This window comes from Mesocricetus auratus, unplaced genomic scaffold (genome assembly GCF_017639785.1).
Source record: "Mesocricetus auratus isolate SY011 unplaced genomic scaffold, BCM_Maur_2.0 Super-Scaffold_6730, whole genome shotgun sequence".
NCBI lineage: Eukaryota > Metazoa > Chordata > Mammalia > Rodentia > Cricetidae > Mesocricetus > Mesocricetus auratus.
The window spans coordinates 12805139-12828705 of record NW_024429184.1 but is presented as its reverse complement, the minus strand read 5'-3'; the positions used below and the strand labels follow the sequence as shown (position 1 = coordinate 12828705).

General features: G+C 51.3%; 1 protein-coding gene across 2 annotated transcripts in view; it reads right to left on the bottom strand.

Annotated features, from left to right (window-relative positions):
* Positions 1-23567, bottom strand: part of Gabbr2 (gamma-aminobutyric acid type B receptor subunit 2) — a 360155-nt gene that overhangs the window by 88399 nt on the left and 248189 nt on the right. For both annotated transcript variants that reach the window (XM_040738666.1, XM_040738668.1), the window contains one exon: positions 6802-6862. In XM_040738666.1, the coding sequence (XP_040594600.1) occupies positions 6802-6862 (61 nt within the window). The remainder of the gene's footprint in view (positions 1-6801; positions 6863-23567) is intronic.

Below are 23567 nucleotides of genomic sequence, written 5' to 3'. Positions count from 1 at the left end.
ATATTTGGGGGCTCTAGGACCTAGCAAGTTTCTACATTAAGTGCATGGAAACAGTGACCTAACTCCTCTGTCCAGAGAGGAGAGATGGGCTTCACACAGGCAAAAGAAGGGCTTGAAGTCACGTGAGCAGCAGCACTCAAGGAGCACCTGACAGGGCGGCTCTTCTCTTGCCCATGCTGAGCAGGGAAGGAGCACCTGACAGGGCGGCTCTTCTCTTGCCCATGCTGAGCAGTGCTGCCCATCATCCTGCCTCCATTGATTGAGTAATTATTTGCACGCTGAGCCCAGCTCAGGGGCTCAAACCATCAATAATTTTCTAGAGGCTGTGAAGTCAAAGTTACTCCCACACCCTTGACTCTGGTGGCCTAGGACGTCTCTGATGTCACAGAAGTGTTAAACTAAGTCCCTGAGCTTGTCAGGCATCTGCAAGGGGCCAGGCTCTATGCTGGGAGCTGGAGACACAAAAATGTAAAACATACAATATGTGCCAGGCAGTGTCGGCGCATGCCTTTAATCCCAGCACTCCGGAGGCAGAGGCAGGCGGATCTCTGTGAGTTCGAGATCAGCCTGGTCTAGAAGAGCTAGTTCCAGGACAGCCTCCAAAGCCACAGAGAAACCCTGTCTCCAAAACAACAACAACAACAACAAAACCCACAAAAAACCAAACCAAACCAAAAAACATACAATATGCACATAGTATGCATACAGAGGCTGAGTAAAGGGAGTTGCAAGTTTGGGGCCAGCCTGAGCTACATAATGAGAGCCTGTCTGGACAACAGCAATAACAACAAAATAAAAACAAGATCTCCAGGGATTGGAGATACAGCCTAGTGGGAGAACCCTTGCATAGCATGTGAAAGACTCTGGGTTTGATCCCCAGAATAAGTAAATAAATATTTCATTTAAAAATCATAATTGCTAGGCCAGGCAGTGGTGGTACATACCTTTAATCCCAGCACTCCTGAGGCAGAGGCAGGTGGATCTCTGTGAGTTCGAGGCCAGCCTGGTCTACAAAGCTACACAGAGAAACCCTGTCTCGAAAAACAAAAACAAAACCAACCAACCAACCAAACAAACAAACAAAACAAAACCATAATCTCTGAACTTTCAGAGTAGCTTTGAGGTTCATGAGCAGAACATTTACCAAGTGCCTCGCAGCTGGCTCAACTAACAGGAAATGGTGGTTATTGAATCCACGAGGAGAGCGCCCTCAGTGTTCTCTTACTGCAATCCATGTCTCTACTTTCATGGTGGCCTCCCCTCCCTCTGCATCCCCAACCAAGTCTATTTTGTCTTTAACGTGGTCTCACTAAATTGTACGGGCTGGCTTTGAACATATAAGTTGCCAAGGCTGGTCTTGAATTTCAGCCCTACTGCTTCAGCCTGCCTAGCAGCCTGGATGATAGGTATGTACAAGGTGCCTGAAGCTTTCTGTTTTTCCATGCACTGGCCACGCGTTAGCCTGACATGCAGCAAACTCTTCTAAGCAAAAGTCTTTTATTTATTATTATTAGTGTCTATGTGTGAAAGGGTCAGGGAACAATTGTTGGGAGTTGGTTCTTTCCTTCCACAGTGGGTTTTTGAGATCAAATTCAGGTCATCAATCCAGCAATGACAAATGAATTTGCCTACTGAACCATCTTTCTGGTTTTCAGCCCGGGCCTCTATCCTAAAAGCATGTGGTAATTCTATGGGTCCACACTGGGCCTTATAAAGCAGAACTCACATATGGGACTGTCTGTGCACAGCCTGGAAAGAAAACTGTGCCAGCAGGCGTAGGGGCCATTCCAACAGCTGTCCCCATGCTCGGCTGTGTTTGCTGTCAGTGTCTCTGGGCCCCTCGTTCTCCAGCTGCGATGAGTGGTTCTGGTGGTTCTCAGCCTTAGTGGGGACTCAGAGGCCTGGGGGCTCTGGAACACTCAGATGCCTGGGTGCCAGCCCATTCATTATAGAACCCCAGAGGTTTGGAAGTGGATCCTGGGGTATATGTCAAAAGCTTCCCAAGCTGACCTCATCATAAAGATGGGGTGGAGAGCCCCTGGACCACACTCTGAGCTTTCAGTGTGGACAATTTCCAGTTCATTATGAAATGAAGAGTCCCATACCCGTAGAACAATCCTAGTTTTTCCTTGCCCTTGGGCACCTAGAGAAAATAGATGCTGTTGATGACAAGTTGGATGCTGAAAAACATCCAGTCTGAAAATATTCCCTGGCTATGGGCCGAAGAGTGTTCAGGAGGCAGTTGGGCAAGGCTTTGTTAGGGAGTGATGTGGCCTCCTCCCTGGGCTACATCCCCCAGACAGGAAGGTAAGCATGTCACCAGCCTTCTGCTCTAGCTGGCTCTATGCTCCATGTGACATGGTCTCTATGCTGTCCCTATGACCCGTGTGACATGGTCTCTATACGGTCTCTATCCTGTCCCCCTGTGCTCTGTGTGACATGGTCTCTGCCCCAGTCCCCAAACGTCTGTTCTTGACTCTAGGGTGGTGAATCCCTGTAATCACAGAATTTAGGATCTGGAGCCATAAGGATCACGTTTGATGTAGACTACAGGCCAGGCTGCAAAGTGAGTTTCCAATAGCCTGAGCTGTGGAGATTGCGTCAGAAATAAAATAGTGCATAAAGAAAAAGACCCAATTACCAAAACGCTTTGAAAATGCAGAGGACCTTATAACAGGGTATGTGTGTGGGGTGTGCACACCCAAACTTCAAAGCTCTGCTCCATAAGCACCTAGAATTTACAGAGCAGAGGTGGACTGAGAGGCACGTTTGAAGCTTAGGTCTAATGAGAGTCAGAGGGTCAGAGCTGTCAGTTAACAAGTGGTCCAGAGGTCTAGTATGTTAGGAAGCTGATACTGAAAACCACAGCATAACTTAGGCTGTTCTTTAGACTGCAAGTGGTGGGGGGAGAGGGGGAAGGAGGAAGAGAAGAGGGGGAGGGAGGAGGGAGGGAGGAGGCAGGGAGGAGGGAGGGAGGAGGGAGGGAGAACACCATAGGAGAGAAGGAGGGCGTGGGCATCTCTGCAGTAGTGGCAGGAAGCATTGCCATCACTAGGAGGAGAAATCCGGCAGATGTACACACATTGAATGTACACACGCTTTCCAACCTAACAGCTCACGGAAGCCCCGGTTGGATCCGTAAAGGGATGTGTATAAGGACCTTATTATTATTCATGAGGAAATAAAGTTTAAGATAAGGTGATGCTTGTAACTGGGGAGTGGATGTGGGATGGATGTATCCATGGAGACGGTAGGGAGAAGTCCTGGACTAGAGGTGCTTCCAGCAGGGAGTCAGAGGAATATTTAAAAACAGAGTGTTGAATGTAAAGCAATAGCAACCACAAAAACAGGGAAAACTAAAAAGCTATACAATCCCGTGGCATTGAGGCAAATTCCAGACGTACACACATAAAATGGCAATTCACATTTGGGCAAGACAAACAAAAGCAATATTCTCACTAAGCAATGAGGATGTGGGCCCCGCTGGGGAGGCGGGGGGGGGGGATAAGGGAGGGGAACAGTGGGACGAACAAGGCAGAGGGTCTGTCATGTGCCAGTGAGGAGTGGGAGCTAAGACCACACTTCTGGTCCTTGTTGAGACTGGCCAGGGGAGAAGGATAGCAGCCTCATGCCAGCCACCTAGCCAGACGCACAACAGCATCTTGTCACTGAATGCTCAGTCACTTCCAAAGCAAGGGACACAGCTGTCTTTTATTTCACCATGTTTAAATAAACTCTGAAAGGAAATTTCAGAGTGATTAAGCTACACTGCCTGGGAAGCAATATTATTTTCACATGAAGGGGATGAGCTCCCCATCCCTGGAGGTATTCAAGCAGAGGCATGGAGAGTCAGGGTTCCCTGCACTGCACAGTCTGTGATTCTATGACATTCAATGTCTTCTATCTTCTGGGCCCCCTGACTTGAGGGGGTTCCTCCTGGATGATGAAGGCTGGCCAGTCTTTAGGCTGGGAACAACGCGCTGGTCCCAGCAAGTCCACCTTCACTAATGTCTTCTGTCCCTGCTGGCCCACAACCCTGCTAGAGTGTGATGAAATTCAGGGGACTACATCTCCGCTCTCACACGGCCGGTGTTTGAGGCCACTGAGGCAGCGATCCGGACTGTGGCCAGTGAGGGGCGCTGCAGTGTGGCATGGGACGGGAAAGGACATTAAGAGCCAGCCTCAGGAGTCTCCAACAGGGGCCAACCTGTTCTGAAAGATTTTTAGTAGGTTCCGGGAAGTGTCTGCCTGCCTTTATGGGTGCTGGCATTTGGCCAGAGAGATTATGAAGTTCCTGGACTGGGTGGAGCGGGGAGGGTTGCAGGAGGTCAGAAATCTCATTCAGCTGTGTTCCCCTGGAGGGCTCTGCAAAGCGCCGCGCAGACGCTGGAGAAGTGAGAAGCTGCATCCGCAACTGTGCACCCAGAAGGCCAGGCAGTAATTAAGGGTGTGCATGGAGAGGAGGGGCCCTCACTGCTTGAGGTGCACTGTGAATGACAATTACGGCATTAAGAGCCCGCAAGACCCCACCCCTTCAGATCAGGTGTGCTGACACCAGCCCCAGAAGCTGTCCTTTCTATCTCAAGGAAGCACCCTCCGTCAGTCTCACAAACGGGCCTAATGAAGGCAGGCTGCTGGGAGCAGATGCTGGGCCTTCTATGGGAACGCCAAACAAGGCCTAATCACACCCTGCTCGGCTTCCTCCCTGCTACACATTCCCAGGGCTGTTTAGAAGAGGCAGTTATGGGGAGTCTTTTTTCCTCTTAACGGGGAAGAAAAAGCTACTTCTCCAATATCCATTTCCATCCACACAGGGCTCGGGAGAAGGGGGAGTGGATGGAGGATGAACAGGAAATGGGTAGAATTGGGACTGGGCACAGCCAGTATGGGCGTGCCTCTAACGGGATGGCTTCAGCTGCCATCGAGGGTGGGAGCATATGGCCCACCAGGGAAGGTACATACACATAAGCTTTGTGGGGGAGGACCAAGGGTATGGTGATGGGGCAGGGAGGGGAGAGGAGTCAGTATGGGGACATGGGAACGTAAACGGGCAGTAGGCTTCTACCTGGGTAGCTGAGGCTGGAGCTGCTACCACCTCTGGGGTGAAAAGTCAGCATTCTTTGGAGGTATTTTATCCAAAGTGAAGGATTCTGGGTATTCGTACCTATGCATTATTGTGGCTCTGGGTTGATCTCAGAGATGGAAGCATTAACTTCCCAGACAACAGGACCTCCTATTGGTCCCACAGGAGAAGTATCATTGCTCCTAGAGGGATGCTGCTTGACTTGTTCTGGGCAGGTCCACAAACCTGGCCCCAACTTTGGATTCAGCCCCACAGTTGCTGGGGTTGATGTCAAAACTTAACATGTCAAAAAGAAAGAGGCAATAAAATCAGCATGCACTGCTGTGCTCAAGTAACCCATATTTTACAAAATGCCCTGTGCGAGCGATATAATTTGAGAACTAGAAATGCGACAAAAGGATTTAGCTGCGATCACTCGAAAAACAAGCATATTTGCTAGGATGCTTACTTTGTTCAGCCAATGAAGAAGGCTTAACAAATGGGAAAATAATTACATTTGCCTAAGATGACACCTTTGTGCACGCTGGAGAGCTGACATGCGTTTCAATTACCTGGCACGGAAAGATGAATGAGTAAACCACATGATTGCATCAGGAGGCGGCAGCCTGAGAAACACCTCTCCAGACTGATCGGGAGCCTGGTGGGATTCGTCAGAATGAATCTGGAGAGCTTACTTTAATTCTGCTTTCCCAGGAATGACTGTGGGAATCTGCTCAGAGCAAAGACCTTCATTTCTTGTCAAGATGCCAAAAGGCAGCGCTGTTACAAATGGTCCCTCCAGCGGGGCGGACTAACCACAACCACACTGACCACACTGGGCCAAACAGAGGCAACTCTCAAGGAGTGTCCAGCCCCACGCCCGCCCCTGTGTGGCTCCCATCCCTCTCTGTACTGTGTTCTCATGACACATGGTTGGGGTGGTTCTGAACCCCACCTTGACTCTACCAGCAGCATCAGCAGCAACATTCACCAAACGGACTGGTTCTTGCAGAGCACTAGGTGGTAAATAAAAAGCGTGGGGGGGCAGGGGGGAGTGGAGGCATAATAAAACAGGGCTAAGGAGACGCACTGGACTGGTGTGATTGTTGGACCTTGCGAGGGTTCTCTATTAAACTGTCAGCTTTGAAATGGTTGGAGGACTGATAGATGGGGGGTGGAAAGACATTCAGAACTGGGAAGTGTTCTCGTAGGTACAGTCAGTGGCTGTGTCAGAAAAAGTCCCCAGAGGAAATGCACACCCAAGGATGTGTATACTGAAATGAGCTAATGTCTAGGGGTGGCTTTACAATGGTTAGTAAAGAGTGGACAGGGGTCGGGGGGGGGTGAGCTGACAAAATGCAGGCAGTGGCTTCCGCTGGGTGATGTGGGGGTCATTGCATTGGCCTGTCTATCTTGGGGTCTGTCGAACACTTCTGTGATCAAATCCTGAGACAATGCAGGCTTCTCAGCAGATTGCTATTGACTTACCCATGCTCCCCTTTTCTGGAAGCCTAGGAGTCACATGCGGGTAGGGTAGGCTTGAGGAGTCAGCATTTGAGAAACAATTTTCCACATAGTTGTAACTCATGTTCTCATGGGGAAGCATTTCCTATCGACTCTGGTTTTATCTGGAATCTCATATCAGATTTCCATCTCTTCTGATGCCTTTTATTGCAGAAACACAACAACCCTGAATATAAATGCTGTCAGCTGGAAAGAATAAGCATCAAAAAGCCTACCTTGAAATTGAGTAAATTTAATGGTTCCCATTCTCTCTCCGTTCCGGAACACAACTTGACCCTAAAAACAAAACAAACCAAAACAAACAAATGAGAACAAAAGAGAAATGTCACATTAGCCTACTGAAATCTTTAACGGCATGATGTGGTTATTAATATTGGAGAAAAATCAGCTCCTATTGGAGGCAGACACCAAAGTCAAACTCATTACTTACATATTAGTTGTGACTTTATCTGTTTAATATTTGAGGGGCATAAAATCAATAATGGAACTATCACATATGAATTAAAGCTGAGATAGCATTGTCATTAGCCCGATGGTTATGAAATGCCCACGTGGCTATGCTGTCATGGGACAAGTCTTCTAGTGGGATGGAGGCAGAGGTGAGGCTTCTGATGGTGGGCCCTGTGTCCACTCAGAAAGATACAGGGCTTCTCTGAGATATCTGGATGGAGGACCACAGGATGCTGGAAGGTGGGGGTTCTTTTTTTAATTACATCTATCTATTTATCTATCTATCTATCATCTATCTATCTATCATCTATCTATTTGTGTGTGTGTGTGGTTTATTATTAAGAATGGAGAATGTTTTGGGAAACTCTTCTTGAGGTGATGTCATCCCCAATTATAACTGGGCTATGATGCAGCTCAAAACTAAGCATCTCCATCGAGAAAGACCTGACTACTGTCACAGGCGGCTGAGCACCTCTCATCAGGGACTTGGGGGCTAAAGATTGCTGTCATCTCCAGCATCTGCCTTGATGGTTCCCATATGGCTGGCTAAGGACACTAGGGATTTGAAGAAGTCACATCAGTCCTTTTTGCCCGCTTGTGGTCCCTGGTAAAATTCTGCAGCCATGCAAGAAAAGTGACGAGGAGAAACTGACATGCAGCCTGTCACCGCATCTTATCAACTAGCGTAGGTGGCATGGGTGATGCCCACTTTACAGATCAAGAAACTGAGACTAAGATGGGGGAATGGCTCAGAAGATAAAGTACTTGTCCTGTGAGGACCTGAGGCAGAGACTGGAGAGTCCCTGGAGGCAACTGGAACATGTGGCCCAGTGTAGGAAGCCTTGAAGAACAAAGGGATCCTGTCTCAAACACAGAGAAAGGAGAGGACCAATACCTAAGATTGTCCTCCAGCTTACACACGTGCACACACACACACACACACACGCATGCATGCATGCACACGTGTTTGTGCATGGGGGCATATAAAAAATGGAGAAAGGCGATGAACTGATCACAAGGCCATTGTAAATGGGGCTGAAGTCCAATACGGTTCCATGTTATTTGTTAGAAGTGCCAAGGATTAGCCGGGCGTTGGTGGTGCACGCCTTTAATCCCAGCATTCGGGAGGCAGAGGCGGGCAGATCTCTGTGAGTTCGAGGCCAGCCTGGTCTACAGAGTGAGTTCCAGGACAGCTTCCAAAACAACACAGAGAAACCCTGTCTTGAAAAAACAAAAAAACCAACCAAACAAAAAAAGAAGTACCAAGGATCAAACGGCGGACCTTGTGCATACGAGGTGAGTGCTCTACCCCCGAGCTACATCCCCAACCGTGCTTCATGTAAGACCATGCTATTCCACTAGAGCTGCTTCTGCTCCAGAAGTCCATTTCTCCCTGCCTTGCTATCGTGGTGAAGTTCAGAAAGGAAGTTGTTTCCATGGCGCCCGCTTTCCTGTCTCCGCAATGCTCAGGCAGCAGCACTCCATGCCCACTTCATTCTCAGGAGAAGGCGCTGAGAGCATCTACCCTCAGGGAAGTCCACAGGGTGACGGTGCCCCACGGCTTGAAGAGCAAAGAGGATCCCGCAGTGTGTCCTCAGAAACACCTTCCAAAGCCACTTTGACACCCTTGGGAAGTCCTGAGGACAGCTGTGAGTAGTATCAGTTTGGAACTGAACACCTACCCAATTCTACATTCAGGTGGCTGTAAGCAATTCCCCAAAGTGTGAAAACACTTCAACGGAAGGTGAGACAGGAGCTGTGATTCTATTTCTAGGGATGATTGGAAATCACAGAGCACCTTCCAAAAGGATCATGCTTATGCAAATGGACCACTTTGCCTGGGTGGGGAAGATGCAGACAGCTCTCCACTAGGAGAAAATGAAAAATAACTCCCCCAAGGGCAGAGCCCTAAATTCTTTACTGAACACTTGCCAGGATCTGAAGAATTCCAAAGGCATCTAGGTCTAGAATGTGGTGTTCTGCAGATTCTTTGCTGGTGATATTAAAAAGTGTGTGGGCTTGATCTGTTGGGGGAGCCCCGGCAGTGGTACCAGGACCTAACCCGGGTGCATGAGCTGGCTTTTTGGAGCCCATTCCCCACGGTGGGCACCTTGCTCAACTTTGATCAGGGGGAGGGTCTTGATTCTGCCTCAATTTGGTATGCCAGATTTTGTTGACTCCCCAAAGAAGGCCTTACCCCCGCTGAGGAGTGATGGGGAGTGGGAAGGAAGGAAGGAGGGGGGGACAGCAGAAGGGGAGGGAGGGGGAAATGGGGTTGGTATGTAAAATGAAAAATGATTTTAAAAAAGTGTGTGGGAGGGTGTCCTTGTCCAGATGAAATGGTAAGACAGGGGTAGGGTGGAGAAAAGGTTCTCCCTCTGAGTTTTTAGTTTTTTTCTCCTGTTTTAAAAATCTTTTTGAAAAGATTTATTGTTACTTTCAAATCACTTGAGTGCTTGGTTCTCTCTCTCTGTCTCTCTCTCTGTCTCTCTCTGTCTCTCTCTACCTCTCTCCCCCCTCCCTCTCCCTCTGTGTGTGTGTGTGTGTGTGTGTGTGTGTGTGTGTCTGTCCACATTAGTGAAGATGCTCACAGGAACACATCAGATCCCTCGGAGCTAGAGTTGTAAGTGGTGTGAGCCTCTCGAAGCCTGGGCCCTGGACTCGGTCCTTGGTCAGTGGTCCTCACTTTGGCCCCGTTTTGAAGTAAGACTTGCCATGCTTTGTTTTTATCAGCAATTTCACTAGCAGGGTCTCACGCCCCAGGAAGCACAGAGGTGGGAGACTAATGCCTGAGTCTTACAAGCCATGCCCCATCTCCCCACCCCAGACAACATTCTGGACACAATCTCTAAAATATAGCCACCTGTATCTCCTGATAGGGTACAGGCACTCAGTGAGTGGCAGTGGTCATTTAAATACTCTTTTTTTTTTCTTTTGGTTTTACGAGACAGGGTTTCTCTGTATTGTTATGGAGGCTGTCAGTCCAGCCTGGCCTCGAACTCACAGAGATCCGCCTGCCTCTGCCTCCCGGGTGCTGGGATTAAAGGCGTGCGCCACCACCGCCCGGCCCATTTAAATACTCTTAACGGCAGAGAGTTGAAAGAAAAAGGCCTGAGGTTCCAGTGAGTTGTCAACCCTGGGAAGAGATTTTCAACTTCCAAGTGACATCAGTTGGCAAGGGGGTAACCAGGTAGCCAGAAGGGTCATCCCCAAATGACAGAACAACCAACCTCAAGAGTCACCGTGTGCTCTGTCCCCACAAGAGGACGGTTTATCCCTAACAGGGCTGGGTTTTGATGGTGGTAGCCGGTGTCGATGACACACAGACAGTAGTTGGCTTCTGATGGTCTGTCCGTCTGCACCGGAGAGGAGGCCAGGAGCCTAGAGAAACCTCTCTGAGGAAACTGTGTCATGTGACTCGTGTTCCCTTCATTATTGCCAGCTTCTCAGAGGGCCGTTAGCCCAGCTGAGGAAGGCCTCTTGCCTGAGAGAATATTTTCAAGAAAGCCTCCATGTTACAAGATGGCCAGCTCACAATACGATAGTTGACCTACCCTTTAACAAGTGTTCTTTGCTTTAAATTGGGTCTCACTATGCTGATCTCAAATTCCGGGCCTTAAGGGATCCTCCTGCCTCAGTCCATACCCCGTCCAAGTGTCTCCCTGGGCGCCGAGTCTCAGTCCAGGGATGCTTCGCATCGATAAATGTCATATTTGGGCCGTGATGGTGACAAAGGGAAAGGGACTGATCTAATCGTGGAGCTGGGCTTGTTTCTCTGAGTCCTTTTTGAGTTCGGCTCCGGAGACAACTTCCTGACTCATTTCCTGTGGGCAACACTTGCCTCCCCGAACACGTTGTGTAACCCAGCCCAAGATAATCCTGCTGTGAAGGGCACTGGGCAGGAAGATGAGGAGCAAGGGGTTCTGGGTGAAGCCCCAAGGACAGCCAGCCTTCTCTGACTCACTGTGGTGGGTGGATCACTGCATGGGAAGAGTGGGAGGGGCAGGAGAGGGAGATGGGTGGGGGTGAGGGCAGGGGAGGGGCCTGGAGACGTTAGGAGAGGGGAGCAGTGAGGCAGGAGTTCCAGTTAGCAACAGCTTAAGGCCTTTCCCCTTTCCCCGACGCAAACCTGCAATTACCCAGGACTCCCGCTAGCAGGCGCATTGATAGGAAAAGGACGTGTGCTAACCCCCTCGTGCAACCCATGTAGCTCCTGGTTTTGCCCTGTTAGGGTATAATTCCTTCTCCAGTGTCTCCAGAGCTCACTTAGCTCACTTACCAAAGAGAAAGGAAAGGAAATAAAGTATGTTTCTTAGCAGCCTTTTGAGATGCAACCCAAGAGTCACCAAACTGGCACACAGAATTACTGAGACAATTACTTCTGTCCCATGCCCGCACAGGGGTGTATATTACTGTCCGCAACTCTCACGTGAGGAGCCCATGTTCATGCCCTCAGGGGTGCCTTGTGAATTCTTTTTTCTTCTACCCAGTCTGTTTAAGTCTGCGTTTAAAGTGTCTCGATTTAAAATTCTTTTCCGCACCGAAACCACCAATTCCAGTTTGACTCTCACTGAGGTTCCTAGAAGATTAGGGGAACTCCTCCCTCTGCTGCGGGGGACAGTGAGGCCCGTGTCTCCTCACTGGTAACAGTAGGCGGGACTACTTTCTAAAACTCCGCCGTAACTCTTTTTCTCCACCCTGAGAATAGTCCTCCCCGTCCAGAAAGTCCTTTTGTATATAAATGTCACATCTCTCCTTGAGCGGAGCCAGCTGGGGACCAACCCATGTGAGAAATTGGATCCTAAGGCAGTGAAGTTTGGTAGCCGTGACCTGGGCAGCACTCATGGTTCAGTCACCCTCCTGTTCGTTCTCCACTGTGTTGCTGGGGCTTCGGGCCTCCAAGTCACGTCTTCCAGAATCCCCTGCCAGCTAGTTCCCTTTACGTCTTGCTAATGGGAAGCACTCATGGGGAAAAAGTTTGTGTCAGCGCAAGATTTCATTCCATCCCCACCCTGTGTTTTGGTCGCAGCAGTAAAAGCTACGAGTGACTGAAGATGCACTGTGGCCCAGGTGACACCCTAACCCTGCTCGGTGCTCAGACTGGCACAGCCTTCGAAGCAGCAGGTCTGGTAAGGCGAGGCTCCAGCAGGCGTGGACATCGCCTTGATATTTGGCTTGTGTTCCAGATCTGCTCTTTGACCGCTTTTAGACGCCCTTTGGAAGTTCGAAGCCATCATGATCAGCACCCTGGGAAAAAGCTAAGGCCCCCAGGCTCTGCAGAGGCAGTGGGAGCCCCAACTTCCTTCCTACCCCTCCATCTCCAGGGGCCTGGGAACGCTTGCAACACGCTGCTTCTGGGACAACCTTCTTGCTCCAGGCTTTCCAAGGAAAGCACAGACTAGTATGGGGCCTACCTTGTTTTGTTAAGAATTCGTGTGGAGCAGATGTGGAAATAAAATCATGGAGGGAGGTAAGGGTTTAGTTTACCTTCAAAGAGACGCTTCACAAGGAAGCAGTGCACGGAAGGCCGTGAGCCCTAGGCCAAGGGGACAGTGGGGAGGACAGTCTGTGAGAACACAGTAATTTCACATACACAGGAAGAAGCTATAGTGAAACCCAGCACTTCGTATGCTAGCCTCAGAAATTAATTTAAAAACGCCGTGGCTAAAAGGAGAGTCTTAAAAGGCAGTCTGCTTCATGACGATCAGTCTCGGCTGACACTACAGTGTGTGGGCTACACATGGGGCGTGAGGGCTGCGGTGGGCTGCGGTGGGCTATGAGGGCTGTGGAGGGCTGTGGTGGGCTGCGGTGGGCTGTGAGGGCTGTGAGGGCTGTGAGGGCTGTGGAGGGCTGTGAGGGCTGTGAGGGCTGCGGTGGGCTATGAGGGCTGTGGAGGGCTGTGGTGGGCTGCGGTGGGCTGTGAGGGCTGTGAGGGCTGTGAGGGCTGTGAGGGCTGCGGTGGGCTGTGAGGGCTGCGGTGGGCTGTGGAGGGCTGCGGTGGGCTGTGGTGGGCTGCGGTGGGCTGTGAGGGCTGTGAGGGCTGCGGTGGGCTGTGGTGGGCTGTGAGGGCTGTGGAGGGCTGCGGTGGGCTGTGGAGGGCTGTGAGGGCTGTGAGGGCTGCGGTGGGCTGTGGTGGGCTGTGAGGGCTGTGGAGGGCTGCGGTGGGCTGTGGAGGGCTGTGAGGGCTGTGAGGGCTGCGGTGGGCTGTGGTGGGCTGTGGAGGGCTGTGGAGGGCTGCGGTGGCTGTGAGGGCTGTGGAGGGCTGTGGAGGGCTGTGGTGGGCTGCGGTGGGCTGCACATGGGGCGTGAGGGCTGCGGTGGGCTGCGGTGGGCTGTGAGGGTTGCGGTGGGCTGCGGTGGGCTGTGGAGGGCTGCGGTGGGCTGTGGTGGGCTGCGGTGGGCTGTGAGGGCTGTGAGGGCTGCGGTGGGCTGCGGTGGGCTGTGAGGGCTGTGGAGGGCTGCGGTGGGCTGCGGTGGGCTGTGAGGGCTGCGGTGGGCTGTGAGGGCTGTGGAGGGCTGTGGAGGGCTGTGAGGGCTGCGGTGGGCTGTGGAGGGCTGTGAGGGCTGCGGTGGGCTGTGAGGGCTGTGGAGGGCTGTGGAGGGCTGTGAGGGCTGCGGTGGGCTGCGGAGGGCTGTGAGGGCTGCGGTGGGCTGTGGAGGGCTGCGGTGGGCTGCGGTGGGCTGCGGTGGGCTGTGGAGGGCTGCGGTGGGCTGCGGTGGGCTGCGGTGGGCTGTGGAGGGCTGCGGTGGGCTGTGGAGGGCTGCGGTGGGCTGTGGAGGGCTGTGGTGGGCTGTGAGGGCTGTGGAGGGCTGTGAGGGCTGTGAGGGCTGTGGAGGGCTGTGAGGGCTGTGAGGGCTGCGGTGGGCTGTGGTGGGCTGTGGAGGGCTGTGAGGGCTGTGAGGGCTGTGGAGGGCTGCAGTGGGCTGTGGAGGGCTGCGGTGGGCTGTGGAGGGCTGTGGAGGGCTGCGGTGGGCTGTGGAGGGCTGCAGTGGGCTGCACATGGGGCGTGAGGGCTGTGGTGGGCTGTGAGGGCTGTGAGGGCTGTGAGGGCTGTGTGGGCTGTGAGGGCTGTGTGGGCTGTGAGGGCTGTGTGGGCTGTGAGGGCTGTGAGGGCTGTGAGGGCTGTGAGGGCTGTGAGGGCTGCGGTGGGCTGTGGTGGGCTGCAGTGGGCTGTGAGGGCTGCGGTGGGCTGTGAGGGCTGTGGAGGGCTGTGTGGGCTGAGGGGGACTCAGGCTTCAGGATTGGCTACACAGTAGCAGCTAGCGCCATCAGAGTGAGCGGGACTGTCACGCTGTCACAGAGCCTCAGGCCTTCTGTCTGAAAGAACAATTTCTGCCTCTCAGGACAGCGTGGGAGGACGAAAGAAGAGACGTAGGAAAGGACGCTGGCTCTGCACTGGCCCAGAAAGACCTTTGCCAGGCAATCTCCATCCGCTCAGTCATTGCAATTCCAGGGCCGATCCTCAGGCAGGGGTGGGGGTGGGGAGCCATATGCTACAGGCTCCAGAGTTCATCTCCAATGGTTCACTACTGGATGTAGAACACACACACACACACACACACACACACACACACACACACACACACTGACTTACAGTTGAATGGGTCAGGCCCTAGACTGGAGCCTCTATCCTTTCCTTTCCTTTCTCCCCCTCCCCTCCCTTCCCTTCCCCTCCCCTCCCTTCCCTTCCCCTCCCTTACTTTTTGATTTCAGCTTCAAGTCTACAGCAGAGGATGGGCTGGTCTGCCCAGGATTGGCCTTGGGTCTGAGAGGCCAGAAGAGGGCGGTTTCTCTGAGGTTGACAGGAAGCACTTGGCTGAAGCTGGTAACTACTCAGAGAGGAGACCCCCCGAGCACAGCCTGAGGGCCTGGCCCACCGGGCACTGTACGATGCCAAGGTCTGTAGATCCCCTTGCATTTCGGGTAGACTTCTTCCTGAATGCTGCTTTGGAGTGCACATTTGCCTCTGGGCAGTCATGCTGGCTGGGGAGAGGGGCATGTATGTGCATCTAAGGGCTTCATTTTTGTTGCAGTGTGCGTGAGTGTGTACATGCATGTGTGTGTGAGCGTGTATATGTGTGAGCATATGTGTGTGTGAGCATTTGTGTCTGTACATGCAATCTCAGCGTGTGTGCTCATACAAGCTCCCTTGTAGATGTGTTTGAGTGCATGTGTCTGTGCATACTTGTACATCTGTGTGTGCATGTCCACGTGTATGCATGTATATGTTTGTACATGTATTTTTATAACCATGTGCATATCTGTGTGCATACACATGTGTGTGTGTGTAAAATCTGCACAGAGGTAGGGAACTAGTTATTTTTAATTTAATTTTAAAGATATTCAAGCGTGTCTGTATGTGTACCACATGCGTGCAGGTGCCTGTGGAGGTCGGAAGGCGGTATTGGTGTCCGTGGAACTGAAGTAATAGGTGGTTATGCACTACCTAATGTCAGTGCTGGGGCTGAAAAGCAAACCCAGTTCCTTTGCAAGTGCAGCCACTGATCCTGACTGCTTAGCCACGCCTCCAGGGCCCCAGGTGAGTGGATACCTAAAGAGCTAAAAGTTGAGGAGCCAAGGGCCCTGCCCAGCTGGAGGAGAGGGCAGCGCTGCAGGCTGGGTGGACAGCCCTGCCACATTGCCAGGTCCTTCCCCTGGGGGAACACCAGTCTCAAGGGAACAACACAGCATTGTTGCTGGGGCTATGAGAACGCAGGGCTGGCTCCCATCCATGGTGGGTCGAGCTCAACCCCATGCAGGCTTGAAAGAAAAGGAATCCTTTGTCCCCACAGGGACAGCAGGACTTAAAAGAGAAGAAAAGATCAAACACTTGGGCCTGTCTACTCTGTGCTCTGTAAAGGTGAAAGAAAGGTCCCCCCCTGCATGTCCCCTTGGGCTTAGGAGAGGTCATATTTTGCTTCTTTTAAAAGTATTTTTATTACCCTGAAGATTATTATTTTTTAATTATGAAGCTGTTGGCCGTTTGCTTGTTTCTTACTGGCTAACCCATAATTGTTAGTCTAAGTATTTCTCTTACTGGAGAAAAGGGTCCGGACATCTTACTTCTCTGGTGGGCTACATTGTGACTGTCTGTTTCTCTTTCCCAGAATCCTCCTCGACTCCTAGTCCCACCTATCTTGCTGCCCTATTGGCCAACAGTGCTTAATTCAACAACCAATAAGAGACAGATTTCAGAATGATATCTCCCATCATCTCCTCTTTTCTGTGTAAACAAAAAGAAAGGTCTTAACCTTAACATAGTCAAATTATATATAACAGAACAGTTATCAAGTAAGAACACAGTTACAATATTTTGTCTATCAACATTCAGCAAGATTTAAAGAAAATATCATCTATCCCATCCTTGTGAGTCCAAAGTTCTATATGTAACTTATTTTTTATCATAACTAAGGAAAACTATGATTATAACTATCTGTCTTCAACTCCATCAAAGACCACAGAAGGATAATATATAAACACTAGAATTGACAGAGACATCTTATTGCCTGGACAGTCACCCAAAGTTCCTCTGTAATGTTGGGGCATCCATCTTTAGCCCGTAGGCCACAGTGTGTCTGGAAGACTTCTCAGCAAAGCAGGAAATTTCAAACTGTCCATCTGCATCAGCAGTCTGTCAGTCATTTTTCTGTGTCCTGCAGAAAGTCTCGTAGACTCTTCCATGAATCAGGAACCCTGAAGGACTGTTTGAGTTCAGCAGTCACTTTCCTGTGGGTCCTACATGTCCAGTTTATACAGCAACAGTCAAACGGTCTAGGTGAGAGCAGTTTCTTGCCCAAATGGCTGATCTTGCCATGTTGAAAGCAAACTCCATAAAGAGTTTCTTCGATGCCCATCTTCCTCTCAGACATAATTGATGCTGCCAGGAGCAGACATTTCTCATTGTTAAGAAAAACCTAAACCATGTTAAATGCCATTTTCTGAAGGTCTTTGAAAGGTTTGAAGACTATCTATCTATCTATCTATCTATCTATCTATCTATCTATCTATCTATCTTGAATGCATCTCTATATATCTAGAAAACCTACCTTACCTAACTATAAGTTCTGACTATTGTAAGTAACTATCTATAATCTGTATTTAATTATGCATTATGTTTTAAGATCAGTATAAACACGATACTTAAACAAGAGGAGAAATGTACATATCACAAAATTTACCTTGAATTTGTATCAATAAATGAAAAACTATAACCATACCAAGTATTCATTTCCATACCATAGTTTCCCTTTTACCATTAAAAAGAGATTGATTGTGATCATTAACCAATTATAAGCAATCTCATTTAAATGTAAACAAATTTTTATAAACAATATGGGAATTTGGACATTGATCATTCCAAACTGCTTCCTGCTGGATGGAGGCACTGTTCATAACATGGGGACCATGACAAAACTCAGAAACCTGTGTAAGTCCTCATTTCCCAGGTCTGTAAAGCTGCATCATCTTAGCTGTTTTAGACCCTGAAGATTCTTTTGATAGGCCCAAGCCTTCAGATGTGTGACATACTCACATGACGATGAGAAGCAGGGGTACTGAAAACCAGAAGAAGGTTGGGGCTGGAGGCGTGGCCTGTCCCCCCTCCCCCGCCACTCTCTGCTGCAGTAAGAGGGGATAAAAACCCAAGTAGCAACTTCCCACAAAGCCATCAATGGCCTAAGGCAGGGCTGAGTGTAGCAGAGGGAAGTGGAGGCCTAGAGAAGGCTGGTGGATGGTCTGGGGTGGGAAACCGGCCCCCATGTGCTTGTTCAGTTAGTACGAAAGCAGAAGCAGGGGTTTGGGAACAGCAAACATCAGACACATGGGAACTGTGTATGGAACAGAGGGACAGTGTAGCCTGAACTCCGGCATAGGAACATGAAACATGTCAATCTGCAAGCTGTGCTGGGTGACGGTGACGTGTCTGGCACATCAACACAGAGTGAGAAAACCCACAGTCCCTGACTGCATGGAGCTCCAGTCTGCTGGGAGAGACAGATAGCGACGTAGAGTAAGCGCATGGGGACATACAGAATTACTAGCAAACAGCACCAAGAAAAAGAACAGGTTGCTGAGAAAGGAAATGAGACCCTAGTTCAGACTAGGGCGATCCAGGACGGTCTTTTGTGGGGCGTGGCATTTGTACTGAGAAATGAAGCAGTTGTAGGTGAGCTTAAAGCTGCAGGGAGTGAGGTGAGTGTGCACAGTGAGTGTGCACAGTGAGGTGAGTGTGTACAGTGAGGTGAGTGTGCACAGTGAGTGTGGACAGGGAGGTGAGTGTGCACAGTGAGTGTGGACAGTGAGTGTGGACAGTGAGGTGAGTGTGGACAGTGAGGTGAGTGTGCACAGTGAGGTGAGTGTGGACAGTGAGTGTGCACAGTGAGTGTGGACAGTGAGTGTGCACAGTGAGTGTGGACAGTGAGGTGTGTGTGCACAGTGAGTGTGCACAGTGAGGTGAGTGTGGACAGTGAGGTGAGTGTGCACAGTGAGTGTGCACAGTGAGTGTGCACAGTGAGTGTGGACAGTGAGTGTGCACAGTGAGTGTGGACAGTGAGGTGAGTGTGGACAGTGAGGTGAGTGTGCACAGTGAGGTGAGTGTGCACAGTGAGTATGGACAGTGAGTGTGGACAGTGAGTGTGCACAGTGAGTGTGGACAGTGAGTGTGCACAGTGAGTGTGGACAGTGAGTGTGCACAGTGAGTGTGCAAGTAAGTGTGGACAGTGAGTGTGCACAGTGAGTGTGAACAGTGAGGTGAGTGTGGACAGTGAGGTGAGTGTGAGGTGAGTGTGGACAGTGAGTGTGCACAGTGAGTATGCACAGTGAGTGTGGACAGTGAGTGTGCACAGTGAGGTGAGTGTGGATAGTGAGTGTGCACAGTGAGGTGAGTGTGCACAGTGAGTGTGCACAGTGAGTGTGCACAGTGAGGTGAGTGTGGACAGTGAGTGTGCACAGTGAGGTGAGTGTGGACAGTGAGTGTGCACAGTGAGGTGAGTGTGTACAGTGAGGTGAGTGTGCACAGTGAGTGTGGACAGTGAGTGTGGACAGTGAGGTGAGTGTGGACAGTGAGGTGAGTGTGCACAGTGAGGTGAGTGTGGACAGTGAGTGTGCACAGTGAGTGTGCACAGTGAGTGTGGACAGTGAGGTGTGTGTGCACAGTGAGTGTGCACAGTGAGGTGAGTGTGGACAGTGAGGTGAGTGTGCACAGTGAGTGTGCACAGTGAGTGTGCACAGTGAGTGTGCACAGTGAGTGTGCACAGTGAGTGTGGACAGTGAGTGTGCACAGTGAGTGTGGACAGTGAGGTGAGTGTGGACAGTGAGGTGAGTGTGCACAGTGAGGTGAGTGTGCACAGTGAGTATGGACAGTGAGTGTGGACAGTGAGTGTGCACAGTGAGTGTGGACAGTGAGTGTGCACAGTGAGTGTGGACAGTGAGTGTGCACAGTGAGTGTGCAAGTAAGTGTGGACAGTGAGTGTGCACAGTGAGTGTGAACAGTGAGGTGAGTGTGGACAGTGAGGTGAGTGTGGACAGTGAGGTGAGTGTGCACAGTGAGGTGAGTGTGCACAGTGAGTATGGACAGTGAGTGTGGACAGTGAGTGTGCACAGTGAGTGTGGACAGTGAGTGTGCACAGTGAGTGTGGACAGTGAGTGTGCACAGTGAGTGTGCAAGTAAGTGTGGACAGTGAGTGTGCACAGTGAGTGTGAACAGTGAGGTGAGTGTGGACAGTGAGGTGAGTGTGAGGTGAGTGTGGACAGTGAGTGTGCACAGTGAGTATGCACAGTGAGTGTGGACAGTGAGTGTGCACAGTGAGGTGAGTGTGGATAGTGAGTGTGCACAGTGAGGTGAGTGTGCACAGTGAGTGTGCACAGTGAGTGTGCACAGTGAGGTGAGTGTGGACAGTGAGTGTGCACAGTGAGGTGAGTGTGGACAGTGAGTGTGCACAGTGAGGTGAGTGTGTACAGTGAGGTGAGTGTGCACAGTGAGTGTGGACAGGGAGGTGAGTGTGCACAGTGAGTGTGGACAGTGAGTGTGGACAGTGAGGTGAGTGTGGACAGTGAGGTGAGTGTGCACAGTGAGGTGAGTGTGGACAGTGAGTGTGCACAGTGAGTGTGCACAGTGAGTGTGGACAGTGAGGTGTGTGTGCACAGTGAGTGTGCACAGTGAGGTGAGTGTGGACAGTGAGGTGAGTGTGCACAGTGAGTGTGCACAGTGAGTGTGCACAGTGAGTGTGCACAGTGAGTGTGCACAGTGAGTGTGGAGAGTGAGTGTGCACAGTGAGTGTGGACAGTGAGGTGAGTGTGGACAGTGAGGTGAGTGTGCACAGTGAGGTGAGTGTGCACAGTGAGTATGGACAGTGAGTGTGGACAGTGAGTGTGCACAGTGAGTGTGGACAGTGAGTGTGCACAGTGAGTGTGGACAGTGAGTGTGCACAGTGAGTGTGCAAGTAAGTGTGGACAGTGAGTGTGCACAGTGAGTGTGAACAGTGAGGTGAGTGTGGACAGTGAGGTGAGTGTGGACAGTGAGTGTGCACAGTGAGTATGCACAGTGAGTGTGGACAGTGAGTGTGCACAGTGAGGTGAGTGTGGATAGTGAGTGTGCACAGTGAGGTGAGTGTGCACAGTGAGTGTGCACAGTGAGTGTGCACAGTGAGGTGAGTGTGGACAGTGAGTGTGCACAGTGAGGTGAGTGTGGACAGTGAGTGTGCACAGTGAGGTGAGTGTGGACAGTGAGTGTGCACAGAGTGTGGACAGTGAGTGTCCACAGTGAGGTGAGTGTGGACAGTGAGTGTGCACAGTGAGTGTGGACAGTGAGTGTGCACAGTGAGGTGAGTGTGGACAGTGAGTGTGCACAGTGAGGTGAGTGTGGACAGTGAGTGTCCACAGTGAGGTGAGTGTGGACAGTGAGTGTGCACAGTGAGTGTGGACAGTGAGGTGAGTGTGGACAGTGAGTGTGCACAGTGAGTATGCACAGTGAGTGTGGACAGTGAGTGTGCACAGTGAGGTGAGTGTGGACAGTGAGTGTGCACAGTGAGGTGAGTATGGACAGTGAGTGTGCACAGTGAGGTGAGTGTGGACAGTGAGTGTCCACAGTGAGGTGAGTGTGGACAGTGAGTGTCCACAGTGAAGTGAGTGTGGACAGTGAGTGTGCACAGTGAGGTGAGTGTGGACAGTGAGTGTCCACAGTGAGGTGAGTGTGGACAGTGAGTGTGCACAGTGAGTGTGCACAGTGAGGTGAGTGTGCACAGTGAGTGTGCACAGCGAGGTGAGTGTGCACTGTGAGTGTGGACAGTGAGTGTGGACAGTGAGGTGAGTGTGGACAGTGAGTGTGCACAATGAGGTGAGTGTGCACAGTGAGTGTGCACAGTGAGTGTGCACAGTAAGTATGCACAGTGAGTGTGGACAGTGAGTGTCCACAGTGAGGTGAATGTGCACAGTGAGTATGCACAGTGAGTATGCACAGTGAGTGTGCACAGTGAGTGTGCACAGTGAGTGTGCACAGTGAGTGTGCACAGTGAGTGTGGACAGTGAGTGTGCACAGTGAGTGTGGACAGTGAGTATGCACAGTGCGTGTGGACAGTGAGTGTGTACAGTGAGGTGAGTGTGCACAGTGAGTGTGCACAGTGAGTGTGGACAATGAGGTGAGTGTGGACAGTGAGTGTGCACAGTGAGTGTGCACAGTGAGTGTGCACAGTGAGTGTGCACAGTGAGGTGAGTGTGCACAGTGAGTGTGCACAGTGAGGTGAGTGTGGACAGTGAGTGTGCACAGTGAGGTGAGTGTGCACAGTGAGGTGAGTGTGGACAGTGAGTGTGCACAGTGAGTATGCACAGTGAGTGTGCACAGTGAGTGTGCACAGTGAGTGTGCACAGTGAGTGTGGACAGTGAGTGTGCACAGTGAGGTGAGTGTGCACAGTGAGTGTGCACAGAGTGTGGACAGTGAGGTGAGTGTGCACAGTGAGTGTGCACAGTGAGTGTGCACAGTGAGGTGAGTGTGGACAGTGAGTGTGCAGTGAGTGTGGACAGTGAGTATGCACAGTGAGTGTGCACAGTGAGTATGCACAGTGAGTGTGGACAGTGAGTGTGCACAGTGAGTGTGGACAGTGAGTGTGGACAGTGAGGTGAGTGTGGACAGTGAGTGTGCACAGTGAGGTGAGTGTGCACAGTGAGTGTGGACAGTGAGTGTGGACAGTGAGGTGAGTGTGGACAGTGAGTGTGCACAGTGAGGTGAGTGTGGACAGTGAGGTGAGTGTGCACAGTGAGGTGAGTGTGCACAGTGAGTATGCACAGTGAGGTGAGTGTGGACAGTGAGGTGAGTGTGCACAATGAGGTGAGTGTGCACAGTGAGGTGAGTGTGGACAGTGAGGTGAGTGTGCACAGTGAGGTGAGTGTGGACAGTGAGTGTGCACAGTGAGGTGAGTGGGGACAGTGAGTGTGGACAGTGAGTGTGGACAGTGAGTGTGGACAGTGAGTGTGCACAGTGAGTGTGGACAGTGAGGTGAGTGTGGACAGTGAGGTGAGTGTGGACAGTGAGTGTGCATAGTGAGTGTGCACAGCGAGGTGAGTGGGGACAGTGAGTGTGGACAGTGAGGTGAGTGTGGACAGTGAGTGTGCACAGTGAGGTGAGTGTGCACAGTGAGTGTGGACAGTGAGTGTGGACAGTGAGGTGAGTGTGGACAGTGAGTGTGCACAGTGAGGTGAGTGTGGACAGTGAGTGTGGACAGTGAGTGTGGACAGTGAGGTGAGTGTGGACAGTGAGTGTGGACAGTGAGTGTGGACAGTGAGTGTGGACAGTGAGTGTGGACAGTGAGTGTGGACAGTGAGGTGAGTGTGGACAGTGAGTGTGCACAGTGAGGTGTGTCGGGACAGGTAAGAAGGGCTGTCAAGGTCTGGTAGAACCTTCTAGAGCCTGTGAGGAATGCTGGGCTTCTGTGGCTGTTTCCCTGGCATTGGATGGCTCCTCCCAGAGACAAAGACCTGGGCTTTAGGATCCGGTCTGTACCTGAGACTCAGGTTTAGGTCTTCGGGGCTAACGCAGGAAGCAGCCCTGGGGCCGAGATGCCCAGGGCCGCTGTGTGCAGTCTCGCAGACTGCAGGGTGAGCGTTCAGTGATGCAGCTGCCCTTGAGCAGCCCATGCTCCTGTAAGTCACCCTGTCACCCGCTGTTTCACTAAACGAGATTGGGAAGAACTCTGTCTGTCTGTGGGTGCCTTGTCTGGGGTGGACAGACATTTGCTCATCTCCCCAAGAGAAGTCACCTGTCGTGGCCTTAATTTTGAGTGCAGGGGAAGCTGTGGATGGATTTTTATGACTTGCTCTACATTGTCTAGACCTGAAAAAGTCACAGTGTTGGGAAAGTGATGGTCCTCTTGGGCTAGATCCCCACTCACTGGCCCTCAGCTCCTTTCCCTCTCCAGGCTACGGAAGCTTTTCCAGCCTCCATGCTAGTCAGGTCAGGCCCTGTGACCATCTAGCCAACAGCACATGGGCAAGCGTGACATCTGTTGTTCCAGAACTAGCACAGGCAAAGTTCCCCAAAG